This window comes from Lissotriton vulgaris, chromosome 5 (assembly GCF_964263255.1).
Source record: "Lissotriton vulgaris chromosome 5, aLisVul1.2, whole genome shotgun sequence".
NCBI classification, from domain to species: Eukaryota; Metazoa; Chordata; class Amphibia; order Caudata; family Salamandridae; genus Lissotriton; species Lissotriton vulgaris.
Genome location: NC_141693.1, coordinates 1,924,166,750 through 1,924,183,404, shown reverse-complemented (window position 1 = coordinate 1,924,183,404; position 16,655 = coordinate 1,924,166,750). Strand labels below are relative to the sequence as shown.

Genomic DNA, 16,655 nt, shown 5'->3' with positions numbered 1-16,655 from the left:
ATACACTGGAACCAACACACACCATCAAATATTCATAAAAAGAGCAAATGTTCATCTGAGATGTTTAAGTTCATGATCCATATGCGTTGAACTGGATTTATTAACAGCCAACTGAAACTGTAACCTAAAATGTATACCAGGAACCTTTCCCATGCGCACAACGAAAGGTTTGTCTCTCCCCTTTTAAACCATGAACTGGCTTCCACTCCGTATTTCACACAAAAATGATCTGTAACTCTCTCAATTCATAAGTTCTTGCTGTATGAAAAAAAAAACATTCTCGGCATCTAGGTAATAACAATTCTTCTTACAGCCCCATCGCAGGTCTTAATTCTGAAATTCTCAAGTCTTTGGATATGCAGCGAACTGCTTTAGCATGTGCAGTTTGTTCATGACCAGTATCAGACACAGAAATGCACTCACTTCCTGGACTCACCAGCCAACCACGCTACCCTCAAGTGCATGCGCAACGCTTGCAGCCAATCCTCGGGCATCTTAAACTCCTCAGACACTGTACTTCTCGTGGGCCTTGCTAATTAGGGATTCACGGCCTGGCCGCAAGCCGCGTAAGTTGAGAAATGATAACTACCCTACTTGCGCCTCCCACTAGACGAAGGCTACATCCGCACCCAACATGCCTCTGTGTGGCTTATAAGATTCACCCATGAGCGGTACTGCTAAGTGAATTTAAACAATACGGTTAAATAATGCGATGCAGGCTAACGTCTTAATAATATTAAAAGCCGTAAAGTTAAAAAAATAAAAATAAGCAAAGATCAATTTGTTCTAGGTTATTGTTCTTAAAAATATATTCCACACGTTTGCGATGTTTTAAAATATGCACGATAACGGGAATGTCATGTTCGTCCCCAAAATACCATCTCAGCATGCCTCACGATTTCGACAGGAATTACAGTCTGATAAAAGCAATAACCAAGGAGGAGGGACAGGTGGCGGTGGGCGACACCGAGGGTGGGTGGCGGTAGAGGCGATGGCGATGGGGGCACGACAGACATGCATCAAGCACTGCAATGCTGAATAAGTAAGCAAGCAACAAAAAAAAACTAAAGAGTTCCAAGACAAACACTTCATTCCACTAGCAGCATGTTTACAGTAGTTAGGCGGTGCTGCATAGGCGTTCCCAAAGTAAAAAAAAGCAGGAACTAAAAAGCACATTAGCCTGTGAAAATGAAGAGATTGAAGCAGACAAGTAAAGAAACCAATAAAAAGTCAATAGGTGGAGTTTCACCACATATACTAATTACTTGATGTTTCGGAGAGACAGCTCATATGCTGCGTAGGCGAGACCTAAAAATGGAGACGCTGTGGTCTCCTAGGGTAGAAGATTTACTTGCAAGCCCCACCTGGGCTTCCTTCACGGAAGGATGGATTGGAACCAAAAATCGGCCCGGCACGCGAAAAAAAAAAAGTGGCCCAGTTTTGCGGATTGGCTTTCTGCAAAACTCTGCTTTGGCAAAGTTGTATGGAAAGAAGGGGGAGGGGTCTCTGACGGAGGCATGCTTTCTTAACTTCACTTAGATAAAAAGCAAGAAAAAACACAGATTAGTTCACACTGGGGATCCACACCTGAATACAAGTGAGGTCACTTTCTGTTCAAGCTCTCTGTCCCCGCGCAATCTGCATCCATTACCGGGCCGTCCTAGCGAGTGAAAGGGTGTGATACCTCCACCCATAGGTAAAAGGGAGGTAATGGAGGCACATCTACCTCAAGGGAGTCCACGCAGGCACCCACTGAGCAGCTGGCGGCAACCGAACACCCCAGAAACCACCCAAATAGGCCCCCGGCTGCCAACGTCTGGATCTCTGATACCGGCCCCTTGGCCATTGCCCAAGTGCTTGCCTTACCAATCCAAACCTGTTTAAGGTGTCAATACTTCATCGTGCTCTACTTCTTTTCAGTTCGACGTTAAATGATACTGTGACTGCTCTTGGATAAAAAGGTCTCTGGAATAATTTCTTCAGGCAGAGTATATATATATTTTTTTTATCTCCCTTTTGTGTTCACTGGTCACTCCCTGGCTGAACACTGAATGGCCTCTGAATGCCAACCTCTCCAAACTTCTCCCCGCTCGCCTCTATCCCCCGCAGTTCACTTGCGTCATCCAGATGAGGGTTGTTGGTGCGCATCGGAGGTAGTGTGAGCATGAAGGAGGGCAAGGAACGGGCTAATGGGGAGTGAAAACATCCTCTAGGGTATGATAATGAAGGAATAAAACCACTTTAAACTGGCAAATCTGAGCGAGAAATGAGCAGGCAGAGACGCAGACAAGGTTGGAGAAAAGTGAGAGGGCCGCTGCTGTTTGCATAACCTTAATGCTCACAGCTCCGTTTTCCCCTCAGAAGGTTGGCGGCCGGGGCCCAGCTTGCCCATGCCAATAGCTGGCCCTGATTACTGACCGTGTTCCGTGGGTAGTAATCAATTAGTCATTATGTAGGGTAGCCGCATCGTAGTAGAAAATACTGCTTTGGCAGGATGAAACTAGCTACTTGAAATACTGTGCTGAGACTAGGACCTGAACCTTTGAGCACTACCTGCTTGGGTGAGTGGGGGGGGGGGCGCGAATACAGTGCCAAGAGGGGGAAAGCCATTGCAGGTGCTGTGCCAAGAGGGTGTAATATGCAAACACAACAGGTGATGGACCGAATGTGGATCAATGTCACACACTCACCCCAGTCCAAAGATCTGGGCCCAAATCCATCGTTTTTTTGCACTCCACACCACCCTGGGTTAGACAATGGCGATATGCAAATCAGCTCTGACCCTGTGCCCCATGGGAACAGTCCAGTCCGAACTACAAAAGCCATGTCCTTCCCAGAACGGAATCAAGCATCCGAGGACCGGACCGGTTTCGAGGTAACACCTCATCAGCCCGGCTAGCTTGACTCCAGTGGTGTGGAGTGCCTGGGACCCACGTCTGGGCATCCCCAGCGCACTTAGGGCGGAATATGCAAACACAACAGGTGATGGACCGAATGTGGATCAATGTCACACACTCACCCCAGTCCAAAGATCTGGGCCCAAATCCATCGTTTTTTTGCACTCCACACCACCCTGGGTTAGACAATGGCGATATGCAAATCAGCTCTGACCCTGTGCCCCATGGGAACAGTCCAGTCCGAACTACAAAAGCCATGTCCTTCCCAGAACGGAATCAAGCATCCGAGGACCGGACCGGTTTCGAGGTAACACCTCTCATCAGCCCGGCTAGCTTGACTCCAGTGGTTTGGAGTGCCTGGGACCCACGTCTGGGCATCCCCAGCGCACTTAGGGCGGAATATGCAAACACAACAGGTGATGGACCGAATGTGGATCAATGTCACACACTCACCCCAGTCCAAAGATCTGGGCCCAAATCCATAGTTTTTTTTGCACTCCACACCACCCTGGGTTAGACAATGGCGATATGCAAATCAGCTCTGACCCTGTGCCCCATGGGAACAGTCCAGTCCGAACTACAAAAGCCATGTCCTTCCCAGAACGGAATCAAGCATCCGAGGACCGGACCGAACTACAAAAGCCATGTCCTTCCCAGAACGGAATCAAGCATCTGAGGACCTCTCATCAGCCCGGCTAGCTTGACTCCAGTGGTGTGGAGTACCTGGGAGGGTGCCAAGAGGGTGAAACATATTACATGTGCTGTGCTGAGAGGAGGAAAGCTATCACAAGAGTTGTGTCACTAATAAGAAAGATAGCACGGGTGCTACGTAAAATGGAGGAAAGCTATTACAGGAGATGCACCAAGAGGAGAAAATATTCCGCAGGTCCTGCACTGAGCAGAGGAAAGCCCTTGCAAGTGCTGCACCAGCAAGAGGGTTCATACACTCTGTCCCATTGACATTAGTTAGACAACCACAAGTGAAACAGTCAAGCACATGAAAGAGACTAATATCTAGCAATTTTATTCAATTGCTAGCAGAGTTCTTGATTAGAAGTACTAATATTTCTCAAAACGGAGTGAAAAGGTCCCAGATTGTAACAAACATTTGCAAAGTTAATAGGTGTGTGTGAGAAAGTGGAGTATTCTGTGGGGTGGGGGTTAGTCCTTGCCATATAATACTATCACAATACTCCAAAGATGGTCCTTGGATGACACTAATACATCCTTAGCTCAGTCCTGGTTGAGTGGTAAAGAGCCGTCCGGCTTTACTAGAGGAGCATGTGTTAAGCAGTTCAGAGTATCAGCATGGACGAAAAGTAATTGACACAACTCTAGAGAAATCCGAAACCAATTTATGAAAAAAAGGTTTATTTTTAGCTTCATTTAGACACCAAAAGGAACGGAATAGCATATATATAACCAGATTTATAGATTTGAGAAGTAATAGAAAATCAATGCAAAAATAATACAAGGAGAATTTAACATTGCAGTCAATGAGAAAAACCACTAATGACAATCTGTCGCGTTGCAATGTACTCTTGCAGGGTAAAGTTGACCAAGCCATGACCGTCAGTTCAATTTTAACTGGCCTGGATGCAAAGTTATCCTGGCTGCCGTGGGAGAGCTGCTTTTACCATTGAAATGATGCTGCGGGGGAAAGAGATGCAAAAGGACAAAGTAGTAGTTACTGATGTCTGTCACGGGTCGGATGGAGATCCCTTTTAAAGCAGCGTCTAATAAAAGGGTTAGTTGCTGGACTGGCGTCCAACATTCCTTGGCAGCGGTAAGTTGTGCAGAAAGTAACTTCGCCTTCCGGTGGTTCCGGGGAACGTGGTAGCTGCTTGTTCCTTTGTGGATGGCAGGTCTACAGTTCCCACAGTACGCTAGTCCAGCTCTATTTGGGCGATCCCTCGGAGGCCCGAATGCCAGATATGGATCAGCGCTTTTACCTGCAGTTTGTAGAGGACTAATGCCTCTAGTTCAAGGGAGTCTGAGGGTGCTTCAGGCTGCCAATAGGGTTTCTCTGCCAGGGAGTGCCGAGTTTTAGCCAGGGACTAGTTTTGTTCATGCAGGTCCAAGCCCGTTGTAACAGGGACAAAGCATCTTTCATTTGTTTTGGTGCTGTAGGCAAAGTCCCGTTGTCGCCAACACTGTTCTCTTTTGTGTCCTTCCAAATTCAGATCTGAGATTCTGGTGAAAGGGGTTCCTTAAATCTTTAATTTAGGGATGTGGGGGCTAGTCGCCAATGGGCAGCTAGTCCCTGCAGCTAATCTGCTCCTGGGGTGACCTTATCCTGGGGTATAGGTCACCTTTTTCACCCAGAACACTCCATTCTGCCATTCCTAAAGATGGCAGAAATCAAATTGTTGTGTACAGACCAGGCTGCTCACCCTGGAGGTGTGGCTAGCCTTCTGGGGTGTAAGCCTCCCTGCATAACTAATGTCCTGCCTGTCCAGGTGCAGATATGCCTGGGGCAGGGGAAGGGCTGTTTCCTTCACTGGGGTCAGCCCTGATGCATATCAGAGGTGGTGCTACCTTTGAAACTCACCGCCTTGATGTGCCATGTCACTAGCTTGCTTGGGAGGTGTGACCTTCTTTCTGCCCAAGCCTTTGTTCCTGACTCCTGGGAGTGATCACACTGCCTGGCAGGAGGTCAGAATATTGTGTTGGCAGCAGCAGGCACAGGAAAGGCTGCTGGTCAGCCAGAGCACAAATAAGCTTGGTCAACCAGTTGGGCAACCTCTAAGGTTGCATACCATGTCACCCAGGTCACGATATTTGTGTCCGGGGTGTTAAGGCACATTGTTTGATCCCAAACATGACCTATTTATGCTGTACTATAATGGAGCTTCCAAACTCTAATGCCCTGGTGGCAGTCCATGTTATCCTACGGCCTGCTAACACTTAAAGTAGTTTCCAATGGGGAACACCACTATAGGGATAGGCTTGCACATATGTCCTCACCTTAAATATAATGCCCCCTGCCCCCTGGGCTGAGGAGGCCTACCTTGGAGGCACCTGATATATCTAAAAGATAGTGTACTGACTGTGCTACCCACGGTGAGGGCACAGTTGAGGTCAAGCAGTTTGCACTGCTCCTGCAGTCTGCAATCACACGCCTGCTGTCAGTAATTTACTTGGTTTACTCAGGGTGGCACAAAACCATGCTGCTGCCCTGGGGAACCCTTTACCACTTATGCCCTGGGTACCCCTGGTACCATACACTAGGGACTTAGAAGCAGGTAAAGTCTTTTCTTAGTCGAGCATAGCAGTTTTTGAAGAGTGCACTGGTCCTGGACAGCAGACGCCAGTGCACTATCGGAGCAAAGAAATGTGTGTGGGGTGGTGAAAGTGCACTTTCCTACAGTTTGTGTGCGAACTAGCAATAAACAATGTTTGCTGCAGTGCAAAACTGTTTAAAAATAATTGTTTTGGGGTATTCAACTCATAGATGAGATATAGAATAAAATGGATCATGAATGCGCTCTTCAGCTGTAAAATAGTCCTTCATGCATTGCAGTGGAGTTGTAAGAACACCGTTAATCGGGAACTAGAAAGGCAGTGAGAATAAAATACTTACGTGAGTGGATGCAAGTGAAGGTTCTTCAGCCAGAGAAGCTGATGGCTGCAGGATGCTGAATTAACTCCTTGGAACACGCATCTAATACAGCTTGTTTGCCATGAATGGCAGAAGCTCCATTACCTATCAAACCTATAAAGGGCAGATAAATGTTGCGAACAAACAGAATTGTTTATTAATTAACTGAAAAGTAGGAACTCTTATTGTGGTAGTTGATCGGTTCCACACAAGGAGTATTGCTCTTGAAATGTATATCCTGTGCGTTCATATGCATGTACTAATCAAACCGATTTCTTTGCTGTTCTAACCAATAGTTTGGTATTGTCTATCCAGTAACAAGTGTGGTTATGCATTGCCTAACCGTTCATAAAAGCTAACAAGCCACACGATTAACGGGCTTATGCTGTTAAAGATACTAATATGACATACATATGTGGAAATGTTCGTGACTGACATGTTTCGGTTTATTGTCATCCTTTGCAAGTTCGTTTTCAGCTGACTAGAACAATTTACTTTAACTTTGACTTTATTCGGTTTACATGATAGGAAACCATAAAAGTTACAATTCATCTAAAATACAAAACTAAAATGTACAAAGCGCATAAATACATAACCGGACATATAATACAGATAATCCAAGTTATATACAAACATTGATACAATAGAAAAGACAACACATTATTACAATTTAAAAGATTAATTAATGAAATACAGCATTAATTCATAGGCTACCACATTCAACTTTTTAGGTTTCCAAGCAATTTCTGTACCTTGGAGAACATTTGTAATTGTACTGTCTTGAGGAAGACAATCATTTTTAGGGTTAAGATGGGTGAGAACAGGCCTATAATGTCTACTTGACGATTCTGTATGTGTTGAATGTTGAAGTCTTTTCTGTGGGACAGTGCTTCTGTGCCTCTAGAACGTTTGTCTCCTCTTGTCTTTGTATCTCTAGTGCTGTCTCAGAGAAATGTCTGTTCTGGGGCTCTCTAACGCTTTGCCTCTTCTTCTCCCCAGCAGCCATGGAGATCACGGTAGCCCAGTGGGTACTCATCCTCTTCCTCATCATCGTGCCCTTGCTCTACGAGTGGAGTGCCAGCTTCAAGTACTTCTGCAAGGTTACCTTCTACAACGGCTGGATCCTGACGCTCGCCATCCTGGCCATCCCCATCTGCGCTGTGCGAGGCCGCAACGTGGAGAACATGAAGTGAGTGCTCCTGGGCCTGCTGCCTGTGCTGCGCTGCCCACCCCACCAGGGGTGACTGAGCTCCGCCCCCTTTTCCGCTCCTCCATTCTCTGAGTTGGTTAAGTGTATTAATCCGCCTGGCACCACCATGCACTCCTGTCAGACCCGCCCTTGAACCCACTGAAGTCCTGACCAACATGTCTTGGTCACTCTGACCTAGAAAAGCCTGTCAGTCTGCTGTGAGACAGACCTGTGCTGAAGTCCTGCCTGTGTCCTAATGTAAGAGAAGGGATTGTCTGCTGTCCTGTAGCAGAGGGGATGCCGGCGTGTGTCTGTGCTGGCACAGATCACAGCTGCTGCACTGCTGTACTTGCAGTTGTGTAACCAGTGGTCGAAGTGGGGAAAGAAAAGTAGGGGAACTGTGGTGTAGAATCAGGGGGCGGGAATAACCGAAGATTGAATCAGTGGGCGGAGTCAGGGGCGTGGCTAGAAATAGCAAAACATACCAATTTTTAGTACGTTTAGCACTTCACTGACCAGTTACAGCTTATAACGTTATTTAATTAAAACAATGGATAAACATGTTTGAGGTTTAATTCAGGAAAAAGCAAACAGTCATAGGGAATACAGGTTTATGTAAAGCGTGTGAAATATAAGCAGGAACAACATGTTACCTTAATGCTTTTACTCAATGTTCAGAAATCCATGATTATTTTTTGTCTCAAACATTGAGGTCATGAATACAGGGCTCCTCCTGTACACATGTGTTAAGCAGGGCTCAGAAGAGAAAGGGACTCTTCAGGAGAATCTAGACTCACGGAAACCCACAAAGGCTCCTTCATATTCATGTCGCCAGCTAGCTGCTCAATCATAATATAGCAAAAAGAACAACTGAATGCAGAACAATATCATACATTCACCCCAGTACAGAGATCTGGGCCTAAATCCATTGTTTCTTTGCTCACCATGCCATTCCAGTTTGGACCCAGCCATATGCAAATCAGTCTAGATTCTGCACCCAATGGTAACAGTCCGGCCCCCTCCCTTCTCCTGCCCCCCGTCACCGCTCCTGCCCCCGTCACCGCTCCTGCCCCCGTCACCGCTCCTGCCCCCGTCACCGCTCCTGCCCCCGTCACTTCTCCTGCCCCCGTCACTTCTCCTGCCCCTGTCTCTTCTCCTGCCCCAGTCTCTTCTCCTGCCCCAGTCTCTTCTCCTGCCCCAGTCTCTTCTCCTGCCCCAGTCTCTTCTCCTGCCCCAGTCTCTTCTCCTGCCCCAGTCTCTTCTCCTGCCCCAGTCTCTTCTCCTGCCCCAGTCTCTTCTCCTGCCCCAGTCTCTTCTCCTGCCCCAGTCTCTTCTCCTGTCCCCGTCACTTGTCCTGTCCCCGTCACTTCTCCTGTCCCTGTCACTTCTCCTGTCCCTGTCACTTCTCCTGTCCCTTCACTTCTCCTGTCCCTTCACTTCTCCTGTCCCGTCACTTCTCCTGTCCCGTCACTTCTCCTGTCCCGTCACTTCTCCTGTCCCGTCACTTCTCCTGTCCCATCACTTCTCCTGCCCCAGTCTCTTCTCCTGCCCCAGTCTCTTCTCCTGCCCCAGTCTCTTCTCCTGCCCCAGTCTCTTCTCCTGCCCCAGTCTCTTCTCCTGCCCCAGTCTCTTCTCCTGCCCCAGTCTCTTCTCCTGCCCCAGTCTCTTCTCCTGCCCCAGTCTCTTCTCCTGCCCTGTCACTTCTCCTGTCCTGTCACTTCTCCTGTCCTGTCACTTCTCCTGTCCTGTCACTTCTCCTGTCCTGTCACTTCTCCTGTCCTGTCACTTCTCCTGTCCTGTCACTTCTCCTGTCCCCTTCACTTCTCCTGTCCCCTTCACTTCTCCTGTCCCTTCACTTCTCCTGTCCCTTCACTTCTCCTGTCCCTTCACTTCTCCTGTCCCTTCACTTCTCCTGTCCCTTCACTTCTCCTGTCCCTTCACTTCTCCTGTCCCTTCACTTCTCCTGTCCCTTCACTTCTCCTGTCCCTTCACTTCTCCTGTCCCTTCACTTCTCCTGTCCCTTCACTTCTCCTGTCCCTTCACTTCTCCTGTCCCTTCACTCCTCCTGTCCCTTCACTTCTCCTGACCCGTCACTTCTCCTGACCCGTCACTTCTCCTTCTCCTGGTCCCTTCACTTCTCCTGTCCTGTCACTTCTCCTTCTCCTGTCCCTCCACTTCTCCTTCTCCTGTCCCTCCACTTCTCCTTCTCCTGTCCCGTCACTTCTCCTTCTCCTGTCCCATCACGTCTCCTGTCCCATCACGTCTCCTGTCCCGTCACGTCTCCTGTCCCGTCACTTCTCCTGTCCCGTCACTTCTCCTGTCCCGTCACTTCTCCTGTCCCGTCACTTCTCCTGACCCGTCACTTCTCCTGTCCCATCACTTCTCCTTCTCCTGTCCGTCACTTCTCCTTCTCCTGTCCTGTCACTTCTTCTCCTTCTCTTGTCCCGTCACTTCTCCTTCTCCTGTCCGTCACTTCTCCTTCTCCTGTCCGTCACTTCTCCTTCTCCTGTCCTGTCACTTCTTCTCCTTCTCTTGTCCCGTCACTTCTCCTTCTCCTGTCCGTCACTTCTCCTTCTCCTGTCCCTCCCTTCTCCTTCTCCTGTCCTGTCACTTCTCCTGACCCGTCACTTCTCCTGACCCGTCACTTCTCCTGACCCGTCACTTCTCCTGACCCGTCACTTCTCCTGACCCGTCACTTCTCCTGTCCCGTCACTGCTCCTTCTCCTGGTCCCTTCACTTCTCCTGTCCCGTCACTTCTCCTTCTCCTGTCCCTCCACTTCTCCTTCTCCTGTCCCGTCACTTCTCCTTCTCCTGTCCCGTCACTTCTCCTTCTCCTGTCCCGTCACTTCTCCTTCTCCTGTCTCGTCACTTCTCGTGTCCCGTCACTTCTCGTGTCCCGTCACTTCTCGTGTCCCGTCACTTCTCCTGTCCCTTCACTTCTCCTGTCCCTTCACTTCTTCTCCTGTCCCATCACGTCTCCTGTCCCATCACGTCTCCTGTCCCATCACGTCTCCTGTCCCGTCACGTCTCCTGTCCCGTCACTTCTCCTGTCCCGTCACTTCTCCTGTCCCGTCACTTCTCCTGTCCCGTCACTTCTCCTGTCCCGTCACTTCTCCTGTCCCGTCACTTCTCCTGACCCGTCACTTCTCCTGACCCGTCACTTCTCCTGTCCCATCACTTCTCCTTCTCCTGTCCGTCACTTCTCCTTCTCCTGTCCGTCCCTTCTCCTTCTCCTGTCCTGTCACTTCTCCTTCTCCTGACCCGTCACTTCTCCTGACCCGTCACTTCTCCTGATCCGTCACTTCTCCTGTCCCGTCACTTCTCCTTCTCCTGGTCCCTTCACTTCTCCTTCTCCTGGTCCCTTCACTTCTCCTTCTCCTGTCCCGTCACTTCTCCTTCTCCTGTCCCGTCACTTCTCCTGTCCAGTCACTGCTCCTTCTCCTGGTCCCTTCACTTCTCCTGTCCCGTCACTTCTCCTTCTCCTGTCCCTCCACTTCTCCTTCTCCTGTCCCGTCACTTCTCCTTCTCCTTCTCTTCTCCTGATCCGTCACTTCTCCTGATCCGTCACTTATCCTGATCCGTCACTTATCCTGATCCGTCACTTCTCCTGTCCCGTCACTTCTCCTTCTCCTGGTCCCTTCACTTCTCCTTCTCCTGGTCCCTTCACTTCTCCTTCTCCTGTCCCGTCACTTCTCCTTCTCCTGTCCCGTCACTTCTACTGACCCGTCACTTCTCCTGTCCCGTCACTGCTCCTTCTCCTGGTCCCTTCACTTCTCCTGTCCCGTCACTTCTCCTTCTCCTGTCCCGTCACTTCTCCTGACCCGTCACTTCTCCTGTCCCGTCACTGCTCCTTCTCCTGTCCCTCCACTTCTCCTTCTCCTGTCCCGTCACTTCTCCTTCTCCTGTCCCGTCACTTCTCCTTCTCCTGTCCCGTCACTTCTCCTTCTCCTGTCTCGTCACTTCTCGTGTCCCGTCACTTCTCGTGTCCCGTCACTTCTCGTGTCCCGTCACTTCTCCTGTCCCTTCACTTCTCCTGTCCCTTCACTTCTTCTCCTGTCCCATCACGTCTCCTGTCCCATCACGTCTCCTGTCCCATCACGTCTCCTGTCCCGTCACGTCTCCTGTCCCGTCACTTCTCCTGTCCCGTCACTTCTCCTGTCCCGTCACTTCTCCTGTCCCGTCACTTCTCCTGTCCCGTCACTTCTCCTGACCCGTCACTTCTCCTGACCCGTCACTTCTCCTGTCCCATCACTTCTCCTTCTCCTGTCCGTCACTTCTCCTTCTCCTGTCCGTCCCTTCTCCTTCTCCTGTCCTGTCACTTCTCCTTCTCCTGACCCGTCACTTCTCCTGACCCGTCACTTCTCCTGATCCGTCACTTCTCCTGTCCCGTCACTTCTCCTTCTCCTGGTCCCTTCACTTCTCCTTCTCCTGGTCCCTTCACTTCTCCTTCTCCTGTCCCGTCACTTCTCCTTCTCCTGTCCCGTCACTTCTCCTGTCCAGTCACTGCTCCTTCTCCTGGTCCCTTCACTTCTCCTGTCCCGTCACTTCTCCTTCTCCTGTCCCTCCACTTCTCCTTCTCCTGTCCCGTCACTTCTCCTTCTCCTTCTCTTCTCCTGATCCGTCACTTCTCCTGATCCGTCACTTATCCTGATCCGTCACTTATCCTGATCCGTCACTTCTCCTGTCCCGTCACTTCTCCTTCTCCTGGTCCCTTCACTTCTCCTTCTCCTGGTCCCTTCACTTCTCCTTCTCCTGTCCCGTCACTTCTCCTTCTCCTGTCCCGTCACTTCTACTGACCCGTCACTTCTCCTGTCCCGTCACTGCTCCTTCTCCTGGTCCCTTCACTTCTCCTGTCCCGTCACTTCTCCTTCTCCTGTCCCGTCACTTCTCCTGACCCGTCACTTCTCCTGTCCCGTCACTGCTCCTTCTCCTGTCCCTCCACTTCTCCTTCTCCTGTCCCGTCACTTCTCCTTCTCCTGTCCCGTCACTTCTCCTTCTCCTGTCCCGTCACTTCTCCTTCTCGTGTCCCGTCACTTCGCCTGACCCGTCACTTCTCGTGTCCCGTCACTTCTCCTGACCCGTCACTTCTCCTGACCCGTCACTTCTCCTGACCCGTCACTTCTCCTGACCCGTCACTTCTCCTGACCCGTCACTTCTCCTGACCCGTCTCCTGTCCCATCACGTCTCCTGTCCCATCACGTCTCCTGTCCCATCACGTCTCCTGTCCCATCACGTCTCCTGTCCCGTCACGTCTCCTGTCCCGTCACTTCTCCTGTCCCGTCACTTCTCCTGTCCCGTCACTTCTCCTGTCCCGTCACTTCTCCTGTCCCGTCACTTCTCCTGTCCCGTCACTTCTCCTGACCCGTCACTTCTCCTGACCCGTCACTTCTCCTGTCCCATCACTTCTCCTTCTCCTGTCCGTCACTTCTCCTTCTCCTGTCCGTCACTTCTCCTTCTCCTGTCCCTCCCTTCTCCTTCTCCTGTCCTGTCACTTCTCCTTCTCCTTCTCTTGTCCCGTCACTTCTCCTGACCCGTCACTTCTCCTGATCCGTCACTTCTCCTGTCCCGTCACTTCTCCTTCTCCTGGTCCCTTCACTTCTCCTTCTCCTGGTCCCTTCACTTCTCCTTCTCCTGTCCCGTCACTTCTCCTGACCCGTCACTTCTCCTGTCCCGTCCCTTCTCCTTCTCCTGGTCCCTTCACTTCTCCTTCTCCTGGTCCCTTCACTTCTCCTTCTCCTGTCCCGTCACTTCTCCTGTCCTGTCACTTCTCCTGTCCCGTCACTTCTCCTGTCCCGTCACTTCTCCTGACCCGTCACTTCTCCTGACCCGTCACTTCTCCTGTCCCATCACTTCTCCTTCTCCTGTCCGTCACTTCTCCTTCTCCTGTCCGTCACTTCTCCTTCTCCTGTCCCTCCCTTCTCCTTCTCCTGTCCTGTCACTTCTCCTTCTCCTTCTCTTGTCCCGTCACTTCTCCTGACCCGTCACTTCTCCTGATCCGTCACTTCTCCTGTCCCGTCACTTCTCCTTCTCCTGGTCCCTTCACTTCTCCTTCTCCTGGTCCCTTCACTTCTCCTTCTCCTGTCCCGTCACTTCTCCTGACCCGTCACTTCTCCTGTCCCGTCCCTTCTCCTTCTCCTGGTCCCTTCACTTCTCCTTCTCCTGTCCCGTCACTTCTCCTTCTCCTGTCCCGTCACTTCTCCTTCTCCTGTCCCGTCACTTCTCCTTCTCCTGTCCCGTCACTTCTCCTTCTCCTGTCCCGTCACTTCTCCTTCTCCTGTCCCGTCACTTCTCCTTCTCCTGTCCCGTCACTTCTCCTTCTCCTGTCCCGTCACTTCTCCTTCTCATGTCCCGTCACTTCTCCTGTCCCTTCACTTCTCCTGTCCCTTCACTTGTCCTGTCCCTTCACTTGTCCTGTCCCTTCACTTGTCCTGTCCCTTCACTTGTCCTGTCCCTTCACTTGTCCTGTCCCTTCACTTGTCCTGTCCCTTCACTTGTCCTGTCCCTTCACTTGTCCTGTCCCTTCACTTGTCCTGTCCCTTCACTTGTCCTGTCCCTTCACTTGTCCTGTCCCTTCACTTGTCCTGTCCCTTCACTTGTCCTGTCCCTTCACTTCCCCTGTCCCTTCACTTCCCCTGTCCCTTCACTTCCCCTGTCCCTTCACTTCTCCTGTCCCGTCACTTCTCCGTCTCCTGTCCCGTCACTTCTCCGTCTCCTGTCCCGTCACTTCTCCGTCTCCTGTCCCGTCACTTCTCCTGTCCCGTCACTTCTCCTGTCCCGTCACTTCTCCTGTCCCGTCACTTCTCCTGTCCCGTCACTTCTCCTGTCCCTTCACTTCTCCTGTCCCTTCACTTCTTCTCCTGTCCCATCACGTCTCCTGTCCCATCACGTCTCCTGTCCCGTCACGTCTCCTGTCCCGTCACGTCTCCTGTCCCGTCACGTCTCCTGTCCCGTCACTTCTCCTGTCCCGTCACTTCTCCTGTCCCGTCACTTCTCCTGTCCCGTCACTTCTCCTGTCCCTTCACTTCTGCCCCGTTCACTGCTCCTGCCCCCGTCACTTCTCCTTCTCCTGTCCCCATCACTTCTCCTTCTCCTGTCCCTTCACTTCACTTCTCCTTCTCCTGTCCCTTCTCCTGTCCCCGTCACTTCTTCGAGTGGAGGATGGGCACATTTACTTATTTTGCTTGGTGTGCATCAGAGGTTTATTGCAAAATGGGGGGAATTCTAATTTTCTGACTACTCCCTTGGGTGGATGGAGCAGTGAAGGACGCTCTTTTAGGGAGTGCAAAGCACACTCTCATCACGTGCTGCTTGCCATTATAAGTGTAGTTCAAAGTTCGGGGCATTTTGAATTTCTGGCTTCTCCCCTGAGTAGAGCCTCACACCGGATCCCAGAGGAGGGCTTAAGATCACGTTGTCCTCCAGTTAAAGGGGTCTGGCAGTTTAAAGGAAACCCCCGTTCTCTTTATGAAGACCTGTATTTCGAACAATCCCCAACAATAGGCATCCCACGATGTTCCCTTGTTCATTTACGTCTGCTGGGTGTTGAGACTAATGTAATGTAATGTAATATTCGCCGGATTTCCCCTTTAATACATCACGTACCGAGCAGCAAAACACACTTATAAAAACACAGCTTAGAGCACTCAGCAAAATATATATTCCATAAACCGCATTAGAAGAAGCAAGCACCTTCGGGCACGCCTTTGACAGCCACAAGCGTTTTTACAAGTATACTGTCTATAAAAATAGCTTGATCGAATGTAATGCTTTTCCTCGCCTCCTCCGCGTCGTCGACGTCAGGGTTGTGTTTTCCAAACAGTAGATTACACTGCCCACAGCGCACCTCTCACGCCCCAGCGGGATTGTTTTCAAGTTTTGATTACACATTTGTGGACCCATCTCCTATATTTGTTGCACAACGAGCCATGGCCTGCACCCAGATATCAGAGACACCTCATGAAGATCTCGCTGGCAGGCAGCGGGCGGGCGCATTGTCATTCCAAAGGAGATAATCAACCTCAATCGGAATGACAATGGGCCGCCCGCAGTCTGTGCGAGCTCAGGGAGGGGCTGCTGCAGCTGGAGGTCAACAGAGAATGCGAGCAGCCCCTGGAAGCTGAAAAAAAAGTTACGTTTTTAGTAGCCTCTCTCCGTCCCGGGATGCTTTTCTCAAAGAAAGAAGTAGGGGAACGGGCTGAAATTTTTTTTAGAAGTAGGGGCACGCCGTGCCCTTCCGTCCCCGCCCACTTCTACCGCTGAGTGTAACAAAGCTGCTGTGCTGTAGTCGGGGCTTTAAGTGTGGTGAAAAACTGGGAGGGGGGTCGTCTCTCTAAGGGGCATGGCCAATGTAATTAAGGGCGTGGCTTAAAACAAGTAAGCTAAAAATCTGTGATTAGCATAGTGTGTGGCCCTATTTGTATTTTGCTGTTTCTGTCATTGCATCCAGATATGATACAAGTAACATCATACCTATAAAATTCAGGACTATTGGCTTTGTCAATCGTTTTTAGTTGTATAAGATACATAAGCAGCAACTATGGCTTGTGTATAATATTGAAAAAGCTTCCACTTATAGCCCTGGTGACACCATGACCATGTTGCTGCTCCTGGGTTTCAAAAGAGAAGGGAAATCCGGAGAGAAAATGACTCTTTAAACCATTTCGCATCCCCTACAGAGCTCACCTGGCATGACGTCATGCCGTAACTTCTCCACTAGTGAGAAGTGAGCAATGTGAGCACGCGCACACCATGTGCCTGCTGTCACTGCAGTCCGGAAAAAACGGAGCGCCTGTGCCAGGGCACAAAACAGAGCCCAATAGAGACCCGTTTCGAGGCCCCATTAAAAAAACTGCCGGGGCTTAGCACTGGTGAGACCCGTCCCACTTCAAGCCCTAGCTGTAGTCTAAGTGAAGCAGTCGTGTCCTCTGTAATGTAGCAGAAATATCCAATTTCTGCGGTTTTGTACCTG

General features: G+C 50.3%; 1 protein-coding gene across 2 annotated transcripts in view; it reads left to right on the top strand.

The window, feature by feature from the left end:
• AGPAT1 (1-acylglycerol-3-phosphate O-acyltransferase 1) overlaps positions 1 to 16,655 on the top strand; it is a 249,357-nt gene that overhangs the window by 125,521 nt on the left and 107,181 nt on the right. Inside the window, exon 2 of one of the 2 annotated variants that reach the window (XM_086924516.1) lies at positions 7,501 to 7,687. In XM_086924516.1, coding sequence (XP_086780642.1) covers positions 7,503 to 7,687 — 185 coding nt within the window. In that variant the 5' untranslated portion in view covers positions 7,501 to 7,502. Of the gene's footprint in view, positions 1 to 7,497; positions 7,688 to 16,655 lie in introns of both variants that reach the window. The other variant, XM_086924515.1, reaches the window with a different exon arrangement.